The following is a 19,495-nucleotide window of genomic DNA, read 5'->3' on the forward strand; positions in this document are numbered from 1 at the left end:
CGCTTCATCGGCTATATGATAGAAATATGTACGCTTCTTACTGAAGGCTCAACATAGCATTATGACCACTTAAACCGCTAGCAACACTCTATAGACAGTTATCTCCTGTTCTGCCTTTTAGATCTTGCTAACTCCATAACATAAACCCAGCCTACCTTAAACATATATTTTAGAATGCCATATTGCAGATTTGCTGCCCCAGAGCACTAGATTTGTCTAAAACTACCTCCATATCCTGCTCTCTGGGCTACGATGCTGGTATATTAAATATTGACATCTTTTTGTTTACTCCTAGATGAGCATAACCTTTATCTTCCTACTGCAATGCTCCTGGAATCATCAGTGAGCTGACATGGATATGGCTACTTGAACCTTAGTTGAATTTTTATAGCTTAATACTACATACACTGTCAATACAGGAGTTTATATAATACATCCAGTTAGTTCACGCATGGAAATTGGATTAGGTGTATAGACAGATCTTAACACTAATTATTTCTTCCACCCAAGTTTATTTTAATGAGCATTTAGAAATTTACATAGGACCCCAGTCAACCCATTTATTTTAATCTAGCTGTCACTTATAAGGCCTAGGATTACCTTACTTGTAATGCCTCTAATCATAGTTTAAGACTACATATATATCATCCCTAGTTTCTCTATGGTCATTCCCATATTATTAATACACATCATTGGCTCTGGTGGGGCCTCTCTCCTCCCTTTCCCGCTGGTACTTGTTGCCTGCGGGTCATATCCCTCCTCCTTTTTCCTACTCTGCCTATAGGTGGCACTCCCCTAGGAGAGGGGCTCACCCTGTGATCTCCTAGGCCCCAAATATTATCTCCCTCCCCCACAAGACAAACTTTACATGTCCAGTAGCTGTCTCACTCATTCCACGCCCCACCCTAAAATACATAAATCCACCTTACTGTCACTATAGATACTGCCGGGCCGTGTTAACTGGGAAGGCACGGCTAGGCATAACTTTGAGTTTGGTCTGAGATTTATCAGCATGGGCTAACAGTATGCATAAATAGAGATACCTGTCTATATTCATCTAGGATTTTCACATATCTCATAAACCCCCCCTGTTTCTATCCTTATTGGGAAGCTACTCTTACTCTTGCTCCTATCCTAGCTTGGCTTAACACACGGTCTAAGTAGAGGGCAATCCTATTACATAGCATATTTAAATGCTTTGGGTCTTCGAGTTACCTGCCTATCCAACATACTAACTGGCTCCGCCCCCCCCACCCTTCCTTTTTTATTATCAAGCGGCTCTTGCCCGCTGTAACCTCCCCTCCCATTAAAATATAGAGCTACCCCCTCCCTAGCCCCAACCGTTCACGTATGGATATTTAAATCTTCTTCTCATAGTGCTAGGGGAAGACCTTTCAAGTATATATTATTTTCATGATGCTCTATGATAAAACTGAAGTCTCCCTATGAAACAGCCCACTCCTCAGAGTTACGCTTATGATATCTGAATAAGTTTCATTGCTAATAATACAATGTCTTTACTCTTTTGTATTTCTTTTTCTTTTCTTTTGAGGGCATACCTTATGTACTGTATCTGTTCATGACTTCAATAAAAATTTATTTAAAAAAAAAAAAAAGCTAACATTACTTAAAAATAAAAAATCTAAGATTAAATTAATCTAAATATTACAAAAAATAAAAAGTCTAACATTACATAAAAAATAAACCAAATTATCAAAAATAAAAAATTAAACCTAATCCCTATGAAAATAAAAAAAGCCCCCCCCAAAATAAAAACACCCCTAATCTAATACTAAACTACCAATAGGCCTTAAAAGGACCTTTTGTAGGGCATTGCCCATTTGACCTAAGTTATCCAGCTCTTTTACCATAAAAAATACTATGTTGGCGGAGCCAAGTCTTGCTGGGACATGGCTGCTTTCCTGTGAAGCCCCGCAGCTGTTGCTGCTCACATTACAGAAGCTGACATGGTGGGGACCCTACCTGGCACATAATAACATTCCTAACCGCACATACCAGCCAAGGAGCAACCCTGAACCCTCATTCTACCCTACTCCCTCTCCCCTCCCCACCTGAACAGAACGAGACCCAGATCGCTACGAAAGTCCAGTCGCCATCTTGGACCGGACCATCCTTTACTCACAACCACCGGAGTTCCCCTCAGCCGAGCCTCATCCAGCACCATCCACAGTGTGCACACACAAGACTTCAGTCTACGAGATCGCGAGACAGGATTTGAAGGCCGATACTGCACGTCCCTTGGTATACACAAGTGCCCGCTGACAGTTTGTGCACGCCGCATCCACGTGGCACGCTAATGACCCAGAGGACACAGAGGGTTGACAGACGCAACAGGGGCTCCAGCATCAGTGAGAGCACGCTCACAGGCCATGGGTAAGGTGATAAAAAACACTTGCAGGCATAACATCATAACGGGGGTTGAGAGGGAGAGAGGCTTTTACTTTTGATAAGCTACACACAGGGGGCAAACCCACAACGGCTTGAAACCCCATACATAGCTTTCTAAACTAACGGCTTTCCCAGGGGTAAAAATCACAAGAAATAAAGCAACACTGTGCTATCAGACTAAAGCTGCAAGCCTACATTATACATGCAGCTAGTTGGATTATATCCTAGAAGCAGCCATAAATCTTGCTGCCTGGCTGAGGCCTAACAGACCCAGACATCAAGGGAAAAGGAGAAACATCTTTTTACACAGAGACACTCCATATTTAAAGGGACTGGGTCTATTATAGACCAAAATAGAACTTTCTCAAATATTTCCTTTGGAGGGAGTGTGGGACCTTGGGGGCTCCGCATTGACCACCCCAAATAGAACAGGATGTCACAGCGCAAAGGGCCTAAACCAGATAAGAGCAACAAACTAGCAGTATCCATGCCTTCAGTGTCTGCCTTTTTTCAATCATCAGATTCCAGCTCAGCAGAACCCTCTCAGTCACAGGAACAACCTTCCACAGAGATGCAGATAGAATATACCCCCTCGCAATATAAATCACTATTGACCTTACCGTCACAAATTGCAGATCTCCCCTCTAAATCAGATTTCAAGTAATTAAAATCCTTTATAAAAGGTGAAATGAGGGATCTAAAAAAGGACTTAAATGATATGAGCTCCAGACTTGATTACATAGAAGAGGGCCAGGAGACGCTCAACTCCATGGTCAGCACTAACTCCCCACAACTCTCCATACAAGATTCAATGGTGCAGGCTTTGCAGGAAAAAACTTGAAGACCTGGATAATCGTGGGAGACTGAACAACCTTAGGATCAGAGGTATACCTGAGGAGATCTCACCAGAGCAGCTAAAACCTTATGTTAAAGACCTGTTCCACTTTTTAAATCCCAGATCACCTCCACTACTAAATGACGAAATTGAACGGATCCACAGAGCGCTGAGACCTCCATCTAAACCCCCTGCTCCACCCAGAGATGTGATTCTGAAGTTCTTAAGATTCACTACCAAAGAAGAAATCTGGCAAGCAGCGAGAACCAGAAGATCCATAACTTTTAAGGACCACACTTTACAAATTTTCCAGGACCTCTGCCCACAAACCATCCAGAGGAGGAGGGAGGTCAGGTTTCTCACTAAAGCCCTGCAAGAACATAACATTAGATACCGTTGGGGATACCCATTCAGTCTGATCATTACCCACAATGGCTCACAGATCATCTACAAAACTTTCCAAGACCTAGACAACGTGTCCAAGAAACTGAACATCACCATTGAACCTCCAGATGAGGATGTCCTTGAGACTGCAACAAGACCCACAGATAAAATAAAAGACCCCCCAAGGAGCAACGCTCTCAATGGAATAAAATCCATTCCAAGTGAAGGAAGATGGACACCACATCCCCAGGTTCATCACGACCTCAGGACCCTTAATAATTGTACTAACTGGCAATAAATGCCAGGCCACAACTCCCCTGCTACTAGAGACAACTGGTTGTGCCAAGGAGTCTTCCCTGGCCTATATCCGCCCGGACTGTTCCTGGTCGTGGGTAGCGGGGTAAGAACTTAAATTTTGCCAAAACAGTTATGAGTTTGTTTATGAGGCTTTCATTGTTGTGGCCCTGTTGTACGCTATTACCTGCCCTTTATTCTCCCACTTATAGCCTCTCATCACAGGTAACTAGTCTCACGAACATTTTGCAAAATAAAGTTTAATATATGTCATATAAACTATGCTGGGACTAAGTAATGCTAATATTAAGTTCTAATGACGATGTGACTATGGTCAACACAGTCTCAATCCCTCACTCCCGATATCCCCCCCTTCCCCCTACATCTCCCTTTGCCTCACTCTCCACACCTCCCCCCTCTCCTCCTTCCGCTCCCTCCTTCCTTTCACAGGTCCCCACCTGAAACTCCTACATATTATATGAAAAGTAACCCAGAGCTCTATGCAACACCAGTCACTCCCCAAACAAGGTGTATAGTTTTAAAAATACACTCTATGTTGGATTAGTCAATAGTTTATGTTTACTTTATATTAATATGCTTATATATACTGTTTATGTGATGTCTCATGCTTTTTACTGGACAATGTTCAAATCTACCTTGAAGTGCAAAATAGAACTGTGCTTGTTATTTGTACGTTTATATACACAGAAGTTCTTTAATGTCGATGGATAGGTCTAATTTCAAAATTCTCTCCCACAATGTTAAGGGGCTTAATATTCTGCAAAAGAGAACTATTGCTTTTAAAGATTATAAAAGACTTAAATGTGATATTGTGATGCTACAGGAGACCCATTTTAAAAAGGAGCGGGAGCCCCACGCTTCCTTTAAGAAATTTGGGACAGCATATTTCTCCTCCAATAGCTCTAAACATAATGGAGTATGCACAATGATTAATAAGAATTTTCCCTTCCAGGTGACTTCAATAGACAGGGACAAACAGGGAAGGTACTTAATTATCTCTGGGCTATTGAACCGCAAGCCTATAACCCTAGCCAACGTTTATGCCCCTATTTTGGACGCCCCTAGTTTCTTCCACCAGTTATGCAATAAACTCCTAGAGTCCTCTAAGGGTGGCTTAGTCGTCAGGGGTGATCTCAATGCCGCCCTAGATCCAACACTAGATTGCTCGGCTGGTAAGTCAGCTGTCCCCACTAAGACCCTGAAATTAATTAGGTCCAAATTAACTACCCTGGCCATACACGATGTCTGGCGACTCCACCACCCACATGAAAAAGATTTCACCTTTTATTCACACCCACACCAAAAAGCTATTCTAGAATAGACTACATGCTAACAGATGTTACTAGTTTAGTTCATGCCCGTCATTCTGAAATACACCCCATAACTTGGTTTGACCACGCCATGGTTAGCTGCACATTTAATTTCCCTATAGATGCCAATCAATCACGATCCTGGAGATTAGATTAATCCCTTTTAAAGGACCCACTGATATGGATTCACCTAACTAAGGTTATCGAAGACTACTTTGAGATAAATAATACCCCGGATATGTGTCAGCAACACATATGGAATGCTCATAAGTGCGTTCTTAGGGGTGAGCTAATTGCTCTAAAGGCAGCCAGAATAAAACAACAGCAATACTACTTAACTTCCCTACTTACTGACTTAAATAAACTCCAAGAAATACACAAACTATTTCCAAAAGACTGATCTCTCCAACATAGTCTGGAACATAAACGACTACAGCTTAACTGTTATCTAGGGAAAGAGGCTAAACGCAATGCACTCTTCCTTAAAAAAACATATTATGAAGGCGCTAACAAACAAGGCAGACTCCTAGCCAGGCAGCTCAGAAGAAAAACCCTCAGTAGATATATCCTATACATTAAGGACGAAAAGGGGAATGACTGGCACACATCAAAAGACATAGCAGACAGCTTTAGGTGCTACTACCATTCATTATATAACTTGTCCACAGACATACATCCCCCAGCAAATGCGGCCATTCAAGGCTACCTGACACAGTTACATTTACCCCAAATTAGTGACGAACAGAGGACCAATTTAGATGCTCCCATCTCGACTGAAGAGATTAAATTAGCCATAAAATCATTGAAAACGGGTAAATCTTCAGGCCCAGACGGATTTAGCAACACTTATTACACAACCTTCAGAGATATCTTGATATTGCATCTTCTGGCATACTTCCAAAGTATAGATCAAGATAAGCCCTTCCCCCTTACGGCCCTGCAAGCCAATGTCACATTAATCCCAAAGCCAAATAAACCTACTTTATCCATCTCTAACTATAGACTGATCTCCCTTCTGAATTCAGATATAAAGATTTTCGCTAAAATCATTGCCAATAGACTCAATTTAATTTTGCCCCATATTATACATCGTGACCAAGTTGGCTTCGTACCATATCGAGAAGCAAGGGATAACACAGTGCGCAACTTGCACTTGCTATGGTATGCTTAGACAAATCATATCTCTCTGGATTTACACTGATGCCGAAAAGGCCTTCGACAGAGTCGGATGGCCTTTTCTAGAAGCAACATTACAGGCCTATGGATTTGGCGATAAAATATTACATAGAATCTTTGCGTTATATAACAAACCAAGTGCCAGAATTGCCCTAAACGGAGTCCTATCACCCCCGTTTCAGATTACAAATTGCACCAGGCAGGGCTGCCCCTTGTCTCCCCTGCTTTTCACTTGCCTCATTGAAACTTTAGCGACCAAAATTAGATCCAACAGAAAAATTCAGGGCTTGAGGGTGGGAGGGGAAGAATGCAAATTGTCACTTTTCGCGGAACGACATCCTATTTACCCTATTGGCACCAGTGGAATCTATCCCTCACTTACTTGAGGAATTGGAGACATTCCATAACTTCTCTAATTATAAAATTAATCAAAATAAATCGGAGATGCTAAGGGTAGCCATCGACCCTTCAATGGAAGATATGATCACTAAAATATGCCCATTTAAATGGAATAAAGATTCACTAAAATATCTGGGGATACATTTAACAGACAATCTTGAACTGCTGCACAAGTTATTCAACCATAAAAACTGATTTAATGCGAGACCTCTCATCCTGGACCAGGAAACGCTTGTCCTGGTTGGGGAGGATAAACACAATTAAAATGAACATCTTCCCAAGACTGCTCTACATCATGCAGACCCTTCCTATTCAACTCCCCAGCACATACATACCACAGATGCAACAGTTGTTTAGTTCGTTCATTTGGAACAGATGTCCCCCTAGGATAAATAAACTCACAATGTCCCGTCCTACAACCCAGGGAGGCCTGGGAGTTCCAGACGTTGACTCATACTGAAGGTCTATATTTCTCCAGAGAATCCTTGACTGGAGGATTCATAGGGAACATAAGAGATGGGTCTCATTGGAGGAGAACCTTAGCCCTGGTTTTAATCTTCCTTCTATATGCTGGAACCCAGGTTTCCAGGTACTCTTTAAACAAATTAATGACCCGATTACTCAGGAAACACTGAGAATTTGGGATTCTTCCAACAGGATAAACCCATATATATCCTCCTGTCCAGGCCCCTTAACATCACTTCTCCACAATACCGAGTTTTCCTTGTTAACCCTAGCTAAGGGCTTAGGGATACAATATAAAGATACAGACGTCCCACTCCTGACTCTAACTAATAATGACCGGATGAAATCTCAAGGACAACTAATAGAAACAGGTCACAATTGGGCCAGCAATTGGTTCACGTACAGAAGGGTGCACCATTACATCACAACACACCAACAACACCTAAACATGTTACGACCACTAATCCAACATTGAGAAAATATACACGTCAACACCACCAGTTAAACATAGTCTTTCCTATATCTACAACATTATTACCCAGCTGCCACCGGGTAACCTACCACATTCCATCAAGATGTGGGAGAGGGAACTGGGGGTCACCATCACGCCTCAGGCAGCGACAAATATTTTTCATAATACCAAATCAGCCTCAATGTCTGCATCTATCAAAGAAATTAATTACAAAATACTACATGGGTGGTATCTGACCCCTAGGAGAATTCACAAACTTTTTCCGCGTACCAATAATCGCTGCTTGAGGTGTGGACATGTTGGTAGTGACATGAGTCACATGTGGTGGTGGTGCTCCCAGATAAACTTGTTATGGCAAACAATAATTGTAGAAATAGAACACATCTTTCAAACTAGCATCCCATTGGACCCCCTTGTGTGGTTATTAAATAAATCATTCAAACTACCCCAATCTCATTTCAAACCTCTGCTAAAAATTATGACGAATAGCTTGAAAGTCCTGATAGCGCAAAACTGGAGATCACCAGAGATTCCCTCACTGGCTCTGTGGCGCAGCAAGGTCACAAACTTGATCGAACTAGAGGAGTATGGCTCCTATTTGCAAGATAAAAGGGAACAATTTATAGAATTACAAATAACATGGGTAAATTATATTAAATCCAATAAGCCCCAACCTAGTCCACTCGACAATGCATAGAGGCTTTCTGACCGGTTATATAGATAGAACTTGTCCAAGCATAAGCGCAGCCCATGAATAATATTTTCAGGTAGACTTTAGTACATAAAGATATAAGCATTGAGATGTCTTTATTATTGTCATTGTCAGTTTGGTTTGGTTTTTGGAGAAAGTTTAAAACAAGAATCTAGGATGCATGGTATTTGCTTTGTATCTTTCCCTGTAAGATTGACTATGCGATTGTTATTACTGCATTCTTCATTGTTTGTTCTGTCGATCTCTTTGTATCATAGATTCTTAATAAAAAGTTAAAAAAAAAAAAAAAAATACTATGTCCCCCCTCTAACAGTAAACCCCCCCACCCACCAAACCCCCCCAAAAAAAAAAAAAACTAGCACTAAAAAATCCTAAACTACCCATTGCCCCTAAAGGGTAATTTGTATGGGCATTGCCCTTAAAAGGGCATTCAGCTCTTTTACTGCCCTTAAAAGGGCATTCAGCTCTATGCCCAAAATCCCTAAGCTAAAAAAAAAAAAATCCTAACGCTAAGTCCCAAATATGTACTCACCGTTCCTGAAGTCCAGCAGAGAAGGTCCTCTTCCAGGTGGTGGTGAAGTCTTCTTGGAACCGGCGACATCTTCCATCTTCATCCATGACCAAGCCTGCGCGGAGCAGAGATAACCGTGGAACTGAAGACCGGCGACCGCGGAGCCATGGAGCGTGGAGGATTCTCTTCGTACGATCACCGCTGTACACTGAATAGTGAATGCAAGGTACGTGTTTAAATATGGCGTCCCTTGCATTTCTATTGACTGATTGGAATCTTCAAATTCAAATCAGCCAATAGGATAAGAACTACTGAAATCCTATTGGCTGTTCAAATCAGATGAAAGATGTCATCGGTTCCAAGAAGTCTTCACCGCCGCCTGGAAGAGGACCTTCTCTGCCGGACTTCAGGAATGGTGAGTACCTATTTGGGTCTTAGAGTTAGGATTTTTTTTGAGGGGGGTTATTTTTTAGATTAGGGATTTTGGGTACTTGTAAAAGAGCTGAATGCCCTTTTAAGGGCAGTAAAAGGGGCAGTAAAAGAGCTGAATGCCCTGTTAAGGGCAATGCCCATACAAATGCCGCTTTGGGGGCAATTGGTAGTTTAGGATTTTTTAAGTGTTAGGTTTTTTTTTGTGGCGTTTTATTGTTAGAGGGGGGACTTTTAAGGTAAAAGACCTGGTTAACTTAGGGCAAATGGACAATGCCCAACAAAAGGCCCTTTAAAGGGCTATTGGTAGTTTAGTATTAGATTAGGGGGTGTTTTTATTTTGGGGGGGGCTTTTTTATTTTCATAGGGATTGGGTTTAATTTTTTTATTTTTGATCATTTGCGGCTAGATTATGAGTTTTGCGTTATACTGAAAAAGCAGCGTTATCAGGTTATAACGCTGCTTTTTCCCTACCGCTGGTATTAAGAGTCTTTGCAGGTTTAGGGGCACCGCACACATTTTTGTCCTTAACGCAAAGTAATTTACGCAATTTGCGTAAAGTCTTTTTTCAATGGGACTTCCTTTGCGCCGGTATTACAAGTCTGCCTGGGAGGCCAAAAAGTAAGTTGTACCCCTTATACCGCCGAGATCGATACCGTAAACTGAAAGTCAGTAGTTATGAGTTTATGTTACAACGTCGTAACATAAAACTCATAACTAAAGTGCTAACACCCATAAACTACCTATTAACCCCTAAACAGAGGCCCTCCCGCATCGCAAACACTAAAATAAAATTATTAACCCTTAATCTGCCGCTCCGGACATCACCGCCACTAGAATAAACATATTAACCCCTAAACCGCCGCACTCCCGCATCGTAAACACTAGTTAAATATTATTAACCCCTAATCTGCCATACCTAACATCGCTGCCACCTACCTTCATTTATTAACCCCTAATCTGCCGCCCCCAACAACGCCACCACCTATCTACATTTATTAACCCCTAATATGCCGCCCCCAACGTCGCCGCCACTATACTAAATGTATTAACCCCTATACCTAAGTCTAACCCTGGAGTTGTGGTACCCCACGTACCCTGATGCTGACGCGTTTCGGCAAATGCCGTAATCGTAGCTGAAGGGTGTAAGCTTAATCATTTATTTAAAGAAACAGATCACCTGTGATAGGTTAAAAAACTTATGCTACGTGGGTGACACCCACCTCCACCTGTGTGTTAAACAATTGCCCTAATTTAGGATGTAAAACCATACTATCCACTTCATACAAATTTTTCTTAAGCATATATATAAACGAAATTAAATAGTGATATTAGTACTGACATTTACAGAACATTTCTTATTATACATATGTAAGTAAGAAAAGAAAAATAAAAATAGAAAAATACTACTGGAGGAACAAGAGAATTATTATCAACATATATGTGTATACATGTATCTGCATTGCTCAAATATCATTTCACTTGGATACATTATTAGGATACGCTGTCATGTAAGACTGCCTGAGCTAATCTTATGCTGAGAAACAGGACAAGGGGGGGGGGTTGTATCTACCAGATGCCCCTGTGTGTATTTACATACATATGTACAGAGTTACTTAGGGGGAGGGAAAAACACATCCATATATATGTATATATATATCATCGTGCAGTGTCTTTTTGGAGAAATACACAGGTTAACACCAGAAATTGATCAAGTCATATTCAGAATTAAGCCCATTGGGCACCCTGGTTTGCAACCTGTGTATCCAAAACACCTCCCTCTTAAGGAGCAAATTATCCCTATCACCTCCCCTATTATTTGTATTCACCACTTCAATAATCGTCCATGACAATGTCCCTGGATCTTTGTTATGTTTTATCTTGAAGTGGTTCACTAGGGGGGTAGTTAGTTTGCCTAACTTAATGTCATTTATATGTTCCCTTATCCTGGTTCTGACTTGTCGAGACGTTTGACCTGTATATTGAATGTCACATGAGTCACAATTAAGGAGATAGACTGCATATGTGGATCTACAATTGAAAAGCGCCCTGTGTGCAAATGTCTCTCCCGAGTATGCACTTCTAAATACATTGCCCAATTTTGCATGTCCACATGCTATGCAGCTACTATAACTACATTTGTAGACTCCTTTGTATCTTAACCAAGAGGATGTATTGGTTTCATCCTGTTTCAATTGTGTGGGGGCTACATAGTTGCCTATGGTTTTGCCTCTTCTAAAGGCAAACCTCACCTTTTGTGTGGCAATATGTGCAAGTTCATCATCAGCCTTAAGCAATGTCATATGTTTACATATAATATTACACACCTGGTAATATTGCCTGCTAAACTGAGTCACAAAGGTTAACTGTTCAGATTTAGCATCACATACTGATTGCTTCTCACTAAGAAGGGTAGCCCTTTCTATGGCCCTTACTTCCTCCCGGGCCCTGAGAATATCCTGTCTGGGGTACCCCCTCTCTTGAAATTTTGTGAAAAGTTCGGTTTCGTGCTTGAGGTGTTAACTGTCCCGGGTACAGTTCCTTTTTACCCTGGTGAACTGACCCTTCAAGACTGACTTAAAAACCTGTTTGGGGTAGCTACTGTGAGCATGTAATAGAGTATTTCTAGTTATAGGTTTTCTATATAGCTCAACCTTTACATGTTCTGATCTCTCACCATGAAGGGTAACATCCAAGAAATTAATCCTAGAAGACCCAAATTCATGGGTAAACTGTAGACTGGCATTATTAACATTCAAATACCCTACGAATTCCTGTGCTTCCTCCAAACTCCCATCCCAAATAAAGAGCAAATCGTCTATATATCAACGGTAATAGACAATTTTGCCCCTTTGCCTGTTCTTATCCCCATAGATGTGGCACAGCTCCCACCAACCCATATAAAGGTTGGCGTAAGAGGGAGCAAATTTTGCTCCCATGGCTGTGCCACACCTCTGGAGATAAAAAACACGTTCAAACACAAAAAAGTTGTGGGTAAGCAGGAATTCGGTAACCCTGACAACAAATCTGATGAAATCATCGCTATATTCAGTAGATCTTCTTAGAAAGAAGGCTATGGCTTCCAGACCAGATCTATGTGGAATGGATGAATATAATGACTTGACATCCACTGATAACCAGCCATAGCCCTCCTTCCAAGATATCATTTCTATCTCTGTAAGAAGCTGTTTAGTATCCCTCAGGTGACTAAGGAGTTCCCCCACTAGGGGTTGTAGAAGGGAGTCTAACCACCTGGATAAAGGTTCCAACATTGAGCCAATCCCACTGATGATGGGCCTGCCCTCAACATTCTCCAAGGTCTTGTGTACCTTTGGGAGAAGGTTGAAGGTAGGAATTTTGGGGTTTCTGGCATATAAAAAGTCACAAGTGCCATCATCAAAAAATCCCCCTTCCATCCCATCATCAATTAGGTGTGAGAGTTCCTTTTGAAACCTAGAGGTGGGGTTAAAATCTAATATGATATATTGTTTAGGATCATTTAGTTGTCGGAGAGCTTCTTTGATAAAAAACTCCCTGTCCATTAGAACAACAGACCCTCCCTTATCTGCTGCCCTCACCACCAGATTTTTATTTCCACTTAAATCCTTAAGCGCTATTCTTTCTTTGGCGCTAAGGTTGCCTTTCGTTCCAAGTCCAGAGGTGTATGCCAATTTGTTTAAGTCATCCTCCACCCTCCTCTGGAATTTTTCCAGGATGGGTCCCCTTGACTGAATGGGGTAAAATTTGGATACACCTCTGAATCTGGGGCCAATGGCATTGGTATGGGCGGGATCTGTGTCTACACAATAATTCTCCCTCTGTAATGACTCCAAATCCACCACATTGCAACATTCTTCAAAAGTTAAGTTTACCCTTATTTCCTTGGCTGAATCACCTACAAATACATTTTCAACCAAGTCATTTTTGAAATGCTTTTTTAATGTTAATGTTCTGATAAGTTTATTCACATCAACTAATGTGGTGAATAGATCAAAGTCATCAGTCGGTACAAAATTGAGTCCCAAACCCAGGACTTTCTCCTCAACCTTGCTCAATGTATAACTAGAAAGATTAATAACTGGTGTCAGTTGTACTTCCTGCCCTGATATCTCCTCCTGGTTGAGGACCTTGTTTTTAAATGTTCTCCACCTCTCCCCCCCCCCTTCTTGTCCTACGGGGGGCCCTGAAAAAACCTGTTCAATCTCACCCCTCTCCCGTTCCACAGAAGTGGCAGTACTGGGTGTGGGGGCATCATTAGCTCTATCCAGATCCTGATATCTGGACTGTCTACCCCTACCTCTCCCTCTGCCACCTGTGTTAGGCTGTACCGGGGTGGGAATTATATCTCTAGTTTTGTTTGCAATGACTAAAGGTGCTTGTATGTTTTCATCACCTGAGGAGGCACCAGTATTATAATCCTCTTGAGATTCTACCTCACTATCAGAGAAAGTATCCTTTTTGGGTGTAGATTGACCCTTCTTACCCCCTTGTCCCTGAGATTTGTGTTTATTATCTTTCTTGAATCTATATGTAAGTGACCTTTGTTTTTTATTCCAAATATAGACTCTATTATTGTCATAGTCACTTTGGTCCCTGAGATATTTCTCATGTTTAGTACCCATGATATTACTTTTAGCCTCATTCAAAGAGCTTCTCAAAATGCTATCATATTGTGCGTATTTGATACATGTGCTGCGTATGCTTAATTCTGACTGTAGTAACTCAATATCAACAGTTATACTTTGTAATAGCTTTTTCTTATAATCTATAAGCATATTAATAAGGCGTATCGAACAGTCTGTTAATATAGCATTCCATGCAGCAATAAATTCCATATCCTCTACAGGAAAAGTAGGGAACTTGGTAATGCGTAGCCCCCTGGGTATAATCCCCAGGCTAAGATATTTTTGTAGAGTCCAAATGTCCCATTTAAGACGACACTCCTTTATCAAGAGAAATTCAGCCTCCTCAAAAAGCTTACTGAGTGGAAGATGGGCCCGATCTGTGACAAACAAAGTCTCAAGTTCAAGTTCATCTAACCCTCTGTCCTCCAGTTTAGAGAGTGATTAAAAATGTGTGGATACATCCAAGCTTTGATTAGCCTCCATAGTAATTATATATATAAAGCAGCCGTAATATGTGGCAACCACAGTATAGAAACAGTGCAAGCGTATAAGTCACTGGGATATTCAGTGTAGTAAATATAACCACAAGAAAATTTGCAGCACCTGTAAGCGTGTTACCGCGGTTGCTTTCTTTCACATGAATGCACCCCAATATACAGCACCTGCTCCAAAACACATTAACCCCTCAAAATGTTCCGTGTTCATGTATGAGCTGCAAACAGTGTGCTGATGTAGCGCTGATCCTGGGGACCCACCTTAAATCTTCATTGCTCTAGATCCCCTCTCCCCGAAATCTGTGCATCCACAGTAGCCTGGAGGTCGAGCAGCTGCGTGGATCCCTACAGCGTCTCAGCGTGTACGCAGTCAGTCCGGAACTGCGTGTCATCACAGCAAGGGGCGGAAAGATCCGCAGGTAAGGAGAGTCCACGGCCGGAGTAGACCGATGTTCCAACGTAGTGCTATATCTTACAGGGGTGGTGCATCGCTGCTCAGGAAATGTGAATGCCCGTGTCTTGAGACATATCCAGAAGGTAGCAGCAAAAAGAACAAGTAGAGGCACCGGGTGATTTCACAAAACAAAACGTCCTTTATTCAGGTTTTAAAAAGACAACAGGAGACACTTTGGAAAAAGCTTTAAACCTCTGGGGCAAAGATGGAGTTGTGGTACCCCAATATAAATAAGGGTAAACTTAACTTTTGAAGAATGTTGCAATGTGGTGGATTTGGAGTCATTACAGAGGGAGAATTATTGTGTAGACACAGATCCCGCCCATACCAATGCCATTGGCCCCAGATTCAGAGGTGTATCCAAATTTTACCCCATTCAGTCAAGGGGACCCATCCTGGAAAAATTCCAGAGGAGGGTGGAGGATGACTTAAACAAATTGGCATACACCTCTGGACTTGGAACGAAAGGCAACCTTAGCGCCAAAGAAAGAATAGCGCTTAAAGATTTAAGTGGAAATAAAAATCTGGTGGTGAGGGCAGCAGATAAGGGAGGGTCTGTTGTTCTAATGGACAGGGAGTTTTTTTATCAAAGAAGCTCTCCGACAACTAAATGATCCTAAACAATATATCATATTAGATTTTAACCCCACCTCTAGGTTTCAAAAGGAACTCTCACACCTAATTGATGATGGGATGGAAGGGGGATTTTTTGATGATGGCACTTGTGACTTTTTATATGCCAGAAACCCCAAAATTCCTACCTTCAACCTTCTCCCAAAGGTACACAAGACCTTGGAGAATGTTGAGGGCAGGCCCATCATCAGTGGGATTGGCTCAATGTTGGAACCTTTATCCAGGTGGTTAGACTCCCTTCTACAACCCCTAGTGGGGGAACTCCTTAGTCACCTGAGGGATACTAAACAGCTTCTTACAGAGATAGAAATGATATCTTGGAAGGAGGGCTATGGCTGGTTATCAGTGGATGTCAAGTCATTATATTCATCCATTCCACATAGATCTGGTCTGGAAGCCATAGCCTTCTTTCTAAGAAGATCTACTGAATATAGCGATGATTTCATCAGATTTGTTGTCAGGGTTACCGAATTCCTGCTTACCCACAACTTTTTTGTGTTTGAACGTGTTTTTTATCTCCAGGGGTGTGGCACAGCCATGGGAGCAAAATTTGCTCCCTCTTACGCCAACCTTTATATGGGTTGGTGGGAGCTGTGCCACATCTATGGGGATAAGAACAGGCAAAGGGGCAAAATTGTCTATTACCGTCGATATATAGACGATTTGCTCTTTATTTGGGATGGGAGTTTGGAGGAAGCACAGGAATTTGTAGGGTATTTGAATGTTAATAATGCCAGTCTACAGTTTACCCATGAATTTAGGTCTTCTAGGATTAATTTCTTGGATGTTACCCTTCATGGTGAGAGATCAGAACATGTAAAGGTTGAGCTATATAGAAAACCTATAACTAGAAATACTCTATTACATGCTCACAGTAGCCACCCCAAACAGGTTTTTAAGTCAGTCTTGAAGGGTCAGTTCACCAGGGTAAAAAGGAACTGTACCCGGGACAGTGAACACCTCAAGCACGAAACCGAACTTTTCACAAAATTTCAAGAGAGGGGGTACCCCAGAGAGGATATTCTCAGGGCCCGGGAGGAAGTAAGGGCCATAGAAAGGGCTACCCTTCTTAGTGAGAAGCAATCAGTATGTGATGCTAAATCTGAACAGTTAACCTTTGTGACTCAGTTTAGCAGGCAATATTACCAGGTGTGTAATATTATACGTAAACATATGACATTGCTTAAGGCTGATGATGAACTTGCACATATTGCCACACAAAAGGTGAGGTTTGCCTTTAGAAGAGGCAAAACCTTAGGCAACTATGTAGCCCCCACACAATTGAAACAGGATGAAACCAATACATCCTCTTGGTTAAGATACAAAGGAGTCTACGAATGTAGTTATAGTAGCTGCATAGCATGTGGACATGCAAAATTGGGCAATGTATTTAGAAGTGCATACTCGGAGAGACATTTGCACACAGGGCGCTTTTCAATTGTAGATCCACATATGCAGTCTATCTCCTTAATTGTGACTCATGTGACATTCAATATACAGGTCAAACGTCTCGACAAGTCAGAACCAGGATAAGGGAACATATAAATGACATTAAGTTAGGCAAACTAACTACCCCCCTAGTGAACCACTTCAAGATAAAACATAACAAAGATCCAGGGACATTGTCATGGACGATTATTGAAGTGGTGAATACAAATAATAGGGGAGGTGATAGGGAAAATTTGCTCCTTAAGAGGGAGGTGTTTTGGATACACAGGTTGCACACCAGGGTGCCCAATGGGCTTAATTCTGAATATGACTTGATCAATTTCTGGTGTTAACCTGTGTATTTCTCCAAAAAGACACTGCACGATGATATATATATACATATATATGGATGTGTTTTTCCCTCCCCCTAAGTAACTCTGTACATATGTATGTAAATACACACAGGGGCATCTGGTAGATACAAACCCCCCCCCCCCCTTGTCCTGTTTCTCAGCATAAGATTAGCTCAGGCAGTCTTACATGACAGCGTATCCTAATAATGTATCCAAGTGAAATGATATTTGAGCAATGCAGATACATGTATACACATATATGTTGATAACAATTCTCTTGTTCCTCCAGTAGTATTTTTCTATTTTTATTTTTATTTTCTTACTTACAGATGTATAATAAGAAATGTTCTGTAAATGTCAGTACTAATATCACTATTTAATTTCGTTTATATATATGCTTAAGAAAAATTTGTATGAAGTGGATAGTATGGTTTTACATCCTAAATTAGGGCAATTGTTTAACACACAGGTGGAGGTGGGTGTCACCCATGTAGCATAAGTTTTTTAACCTATCACAGGTGATCTGTTTCTTTAAATAAATGATTAAGCTTACACCCTTCAGCTACGATTACGGCATTTGCCGAAACGCATCAGCATCAGGGTACGTGGGGTACCACTACTCCATCTTTGCCCCAGAGGTTTAAAGCTTTTTCCAAAGTGTCTCCTGTTGTCTTTTTAAAACCTGAATAAAGGACGTTTTGTTTTGTGAAATCACCCGGTGCCTCTACTTTTTGCTGCTACCTTCTGGAAATGTCTCAAGGCACGGGCATTCACATTTCCTGAGCAGCGATGCACCACCCCTGTAAGATATAGCACTACGTTGGAACATCGGTCTACTCCGGCCGTGGACTCTCCTTACCTGCGGATCTTTCCGCCCCTTGCTGTGACGACACGCAGTTCCGGACTGACTGCGTACACGCTGAGACGCTGTAGGGATCCACGCTGCTGCTCGACCTCCAGGCTACTGTGGATGCACAGATTTCGGAGAGAGGGGATCTAGAGCAATGAAGATTTAAGGTGGGTCCCCAGGATCAGCGCTACATCAGCACACTGTTTGCAGCTCATACATGAACACGGAACATTTTGAGGGGTTAATGTGTTTTGGAGCAGGTTCTGTATATTGGGGTGCATTCATGTGAAAGAAAGCAACCGCGGTAACACGCTTACAGGTGCTGCAAATTTTCTTGTGGTTATAATTAGGTTTTTAATTATAACTTAGTATTTTTTAATTTAGGTAATTGGGGTTAAATTAGGGGGTGTTAGGTTAGGGGGTTTAGTAATTTAAATAGGTTAATTGCATTGTGGGGGTTTGGCGGTTTATAGTGTTATTTGAAAAAGGTTCTCATATGGCTAAAGCTCACTTTCAGGCTGTTTGCTTTCTCCTCAGGTCATGGTGTTTATCCACGGAGGAGGTTTGGTGCAAGAAGGAGCAGCACTTTATGATGGAGCTGCTTTATCTGCTTATGAAAATGTGGTGATGGTGTCAATCCAGTACAGGCTGAGCATACTGGGTTTCTTTAGGTAAATACCAAGCTAGGGGGTCAATCACAATCTTATCGGCTATTTCCTCCTGAAATTACTTTCTTCTTTCTATACAAATTGGGACTATTTTCCATTAATGAGGTAAAATGTGGAAACTTGTGATAAAAATATTTATCTCTATTAAAATCTATGGAGATTTTTTATGTTAGCACCAGTTTCCAAAACCTCAATGCAAACTAGGCCTTGCTTAGCATATTTTTTGGTGATCACAAATTGGACCCGTGCATTAAAAGTCTGCAGATACAAGCAAGTTTTTATTAGAAAAGTTCTTAAAAATGTCTTTTTGTCTGTTAAGTACTTGTCATCTGGATAGAAACTAAGGCCTAGATTTGGAGTTTGGCGGTAAAAGGGCTGTTAACGCTCCGCAGGCTTTTTTCTGGCCGCACCATAAATTTAACTCTGGTATCGAGAGTTTAATCAAATGCTGCGTTAGGCTCCAAAAAAGGAGCGTCGAGCATTTTTACCACAAATGCAACTCTCGATACCAGAGTTGCTTACGGACGCGGCCGGCCTCAAAAACGTGCTCGTGCATGATTCTCCCATAGGAAA

At 41.5% G+C, this 19,495-nt stretch overlaps 1 protein-coding gene across 1 annotated transcript in view; it reads left to right on the forward strand.

The window, feature by feature from the left end:
* LOC128664377 (pyrethroid hydrolase Ces2e) overlaps positions 1 to 19,495 on the forward strand; it is a 121,274-nt gene that overhangs the window by 23,088 nt on the left and 78,691 nt on the right. Inside the window, exon 4 of the mRNA XM_053719212.1 lies at positions 18,792 to 18,925. Coding sequence (XP_053575187.1) covers positions 18,792 to 18,925 — 134 coding nt within the window. The remainder of the gene's footprint in view (positions 1 to 18,791; positions 18,926 to 19,495) is intronic.

The sequence above is a fragment of the Bombina bombina genome, chromosome 1 (genome assembly GCF_027579735.1).
Source record: "Bombina bombina isolate aBomBom1 chromosome 1, aBomBom1.pri, whole genome shotgun sequence".
Classification (NCBI taxonomy): Eukaryota; Metazoa; Chordata; class Amphibia; order Anura; family Bombinatoridae; genus Bombina; species Bombina bombina.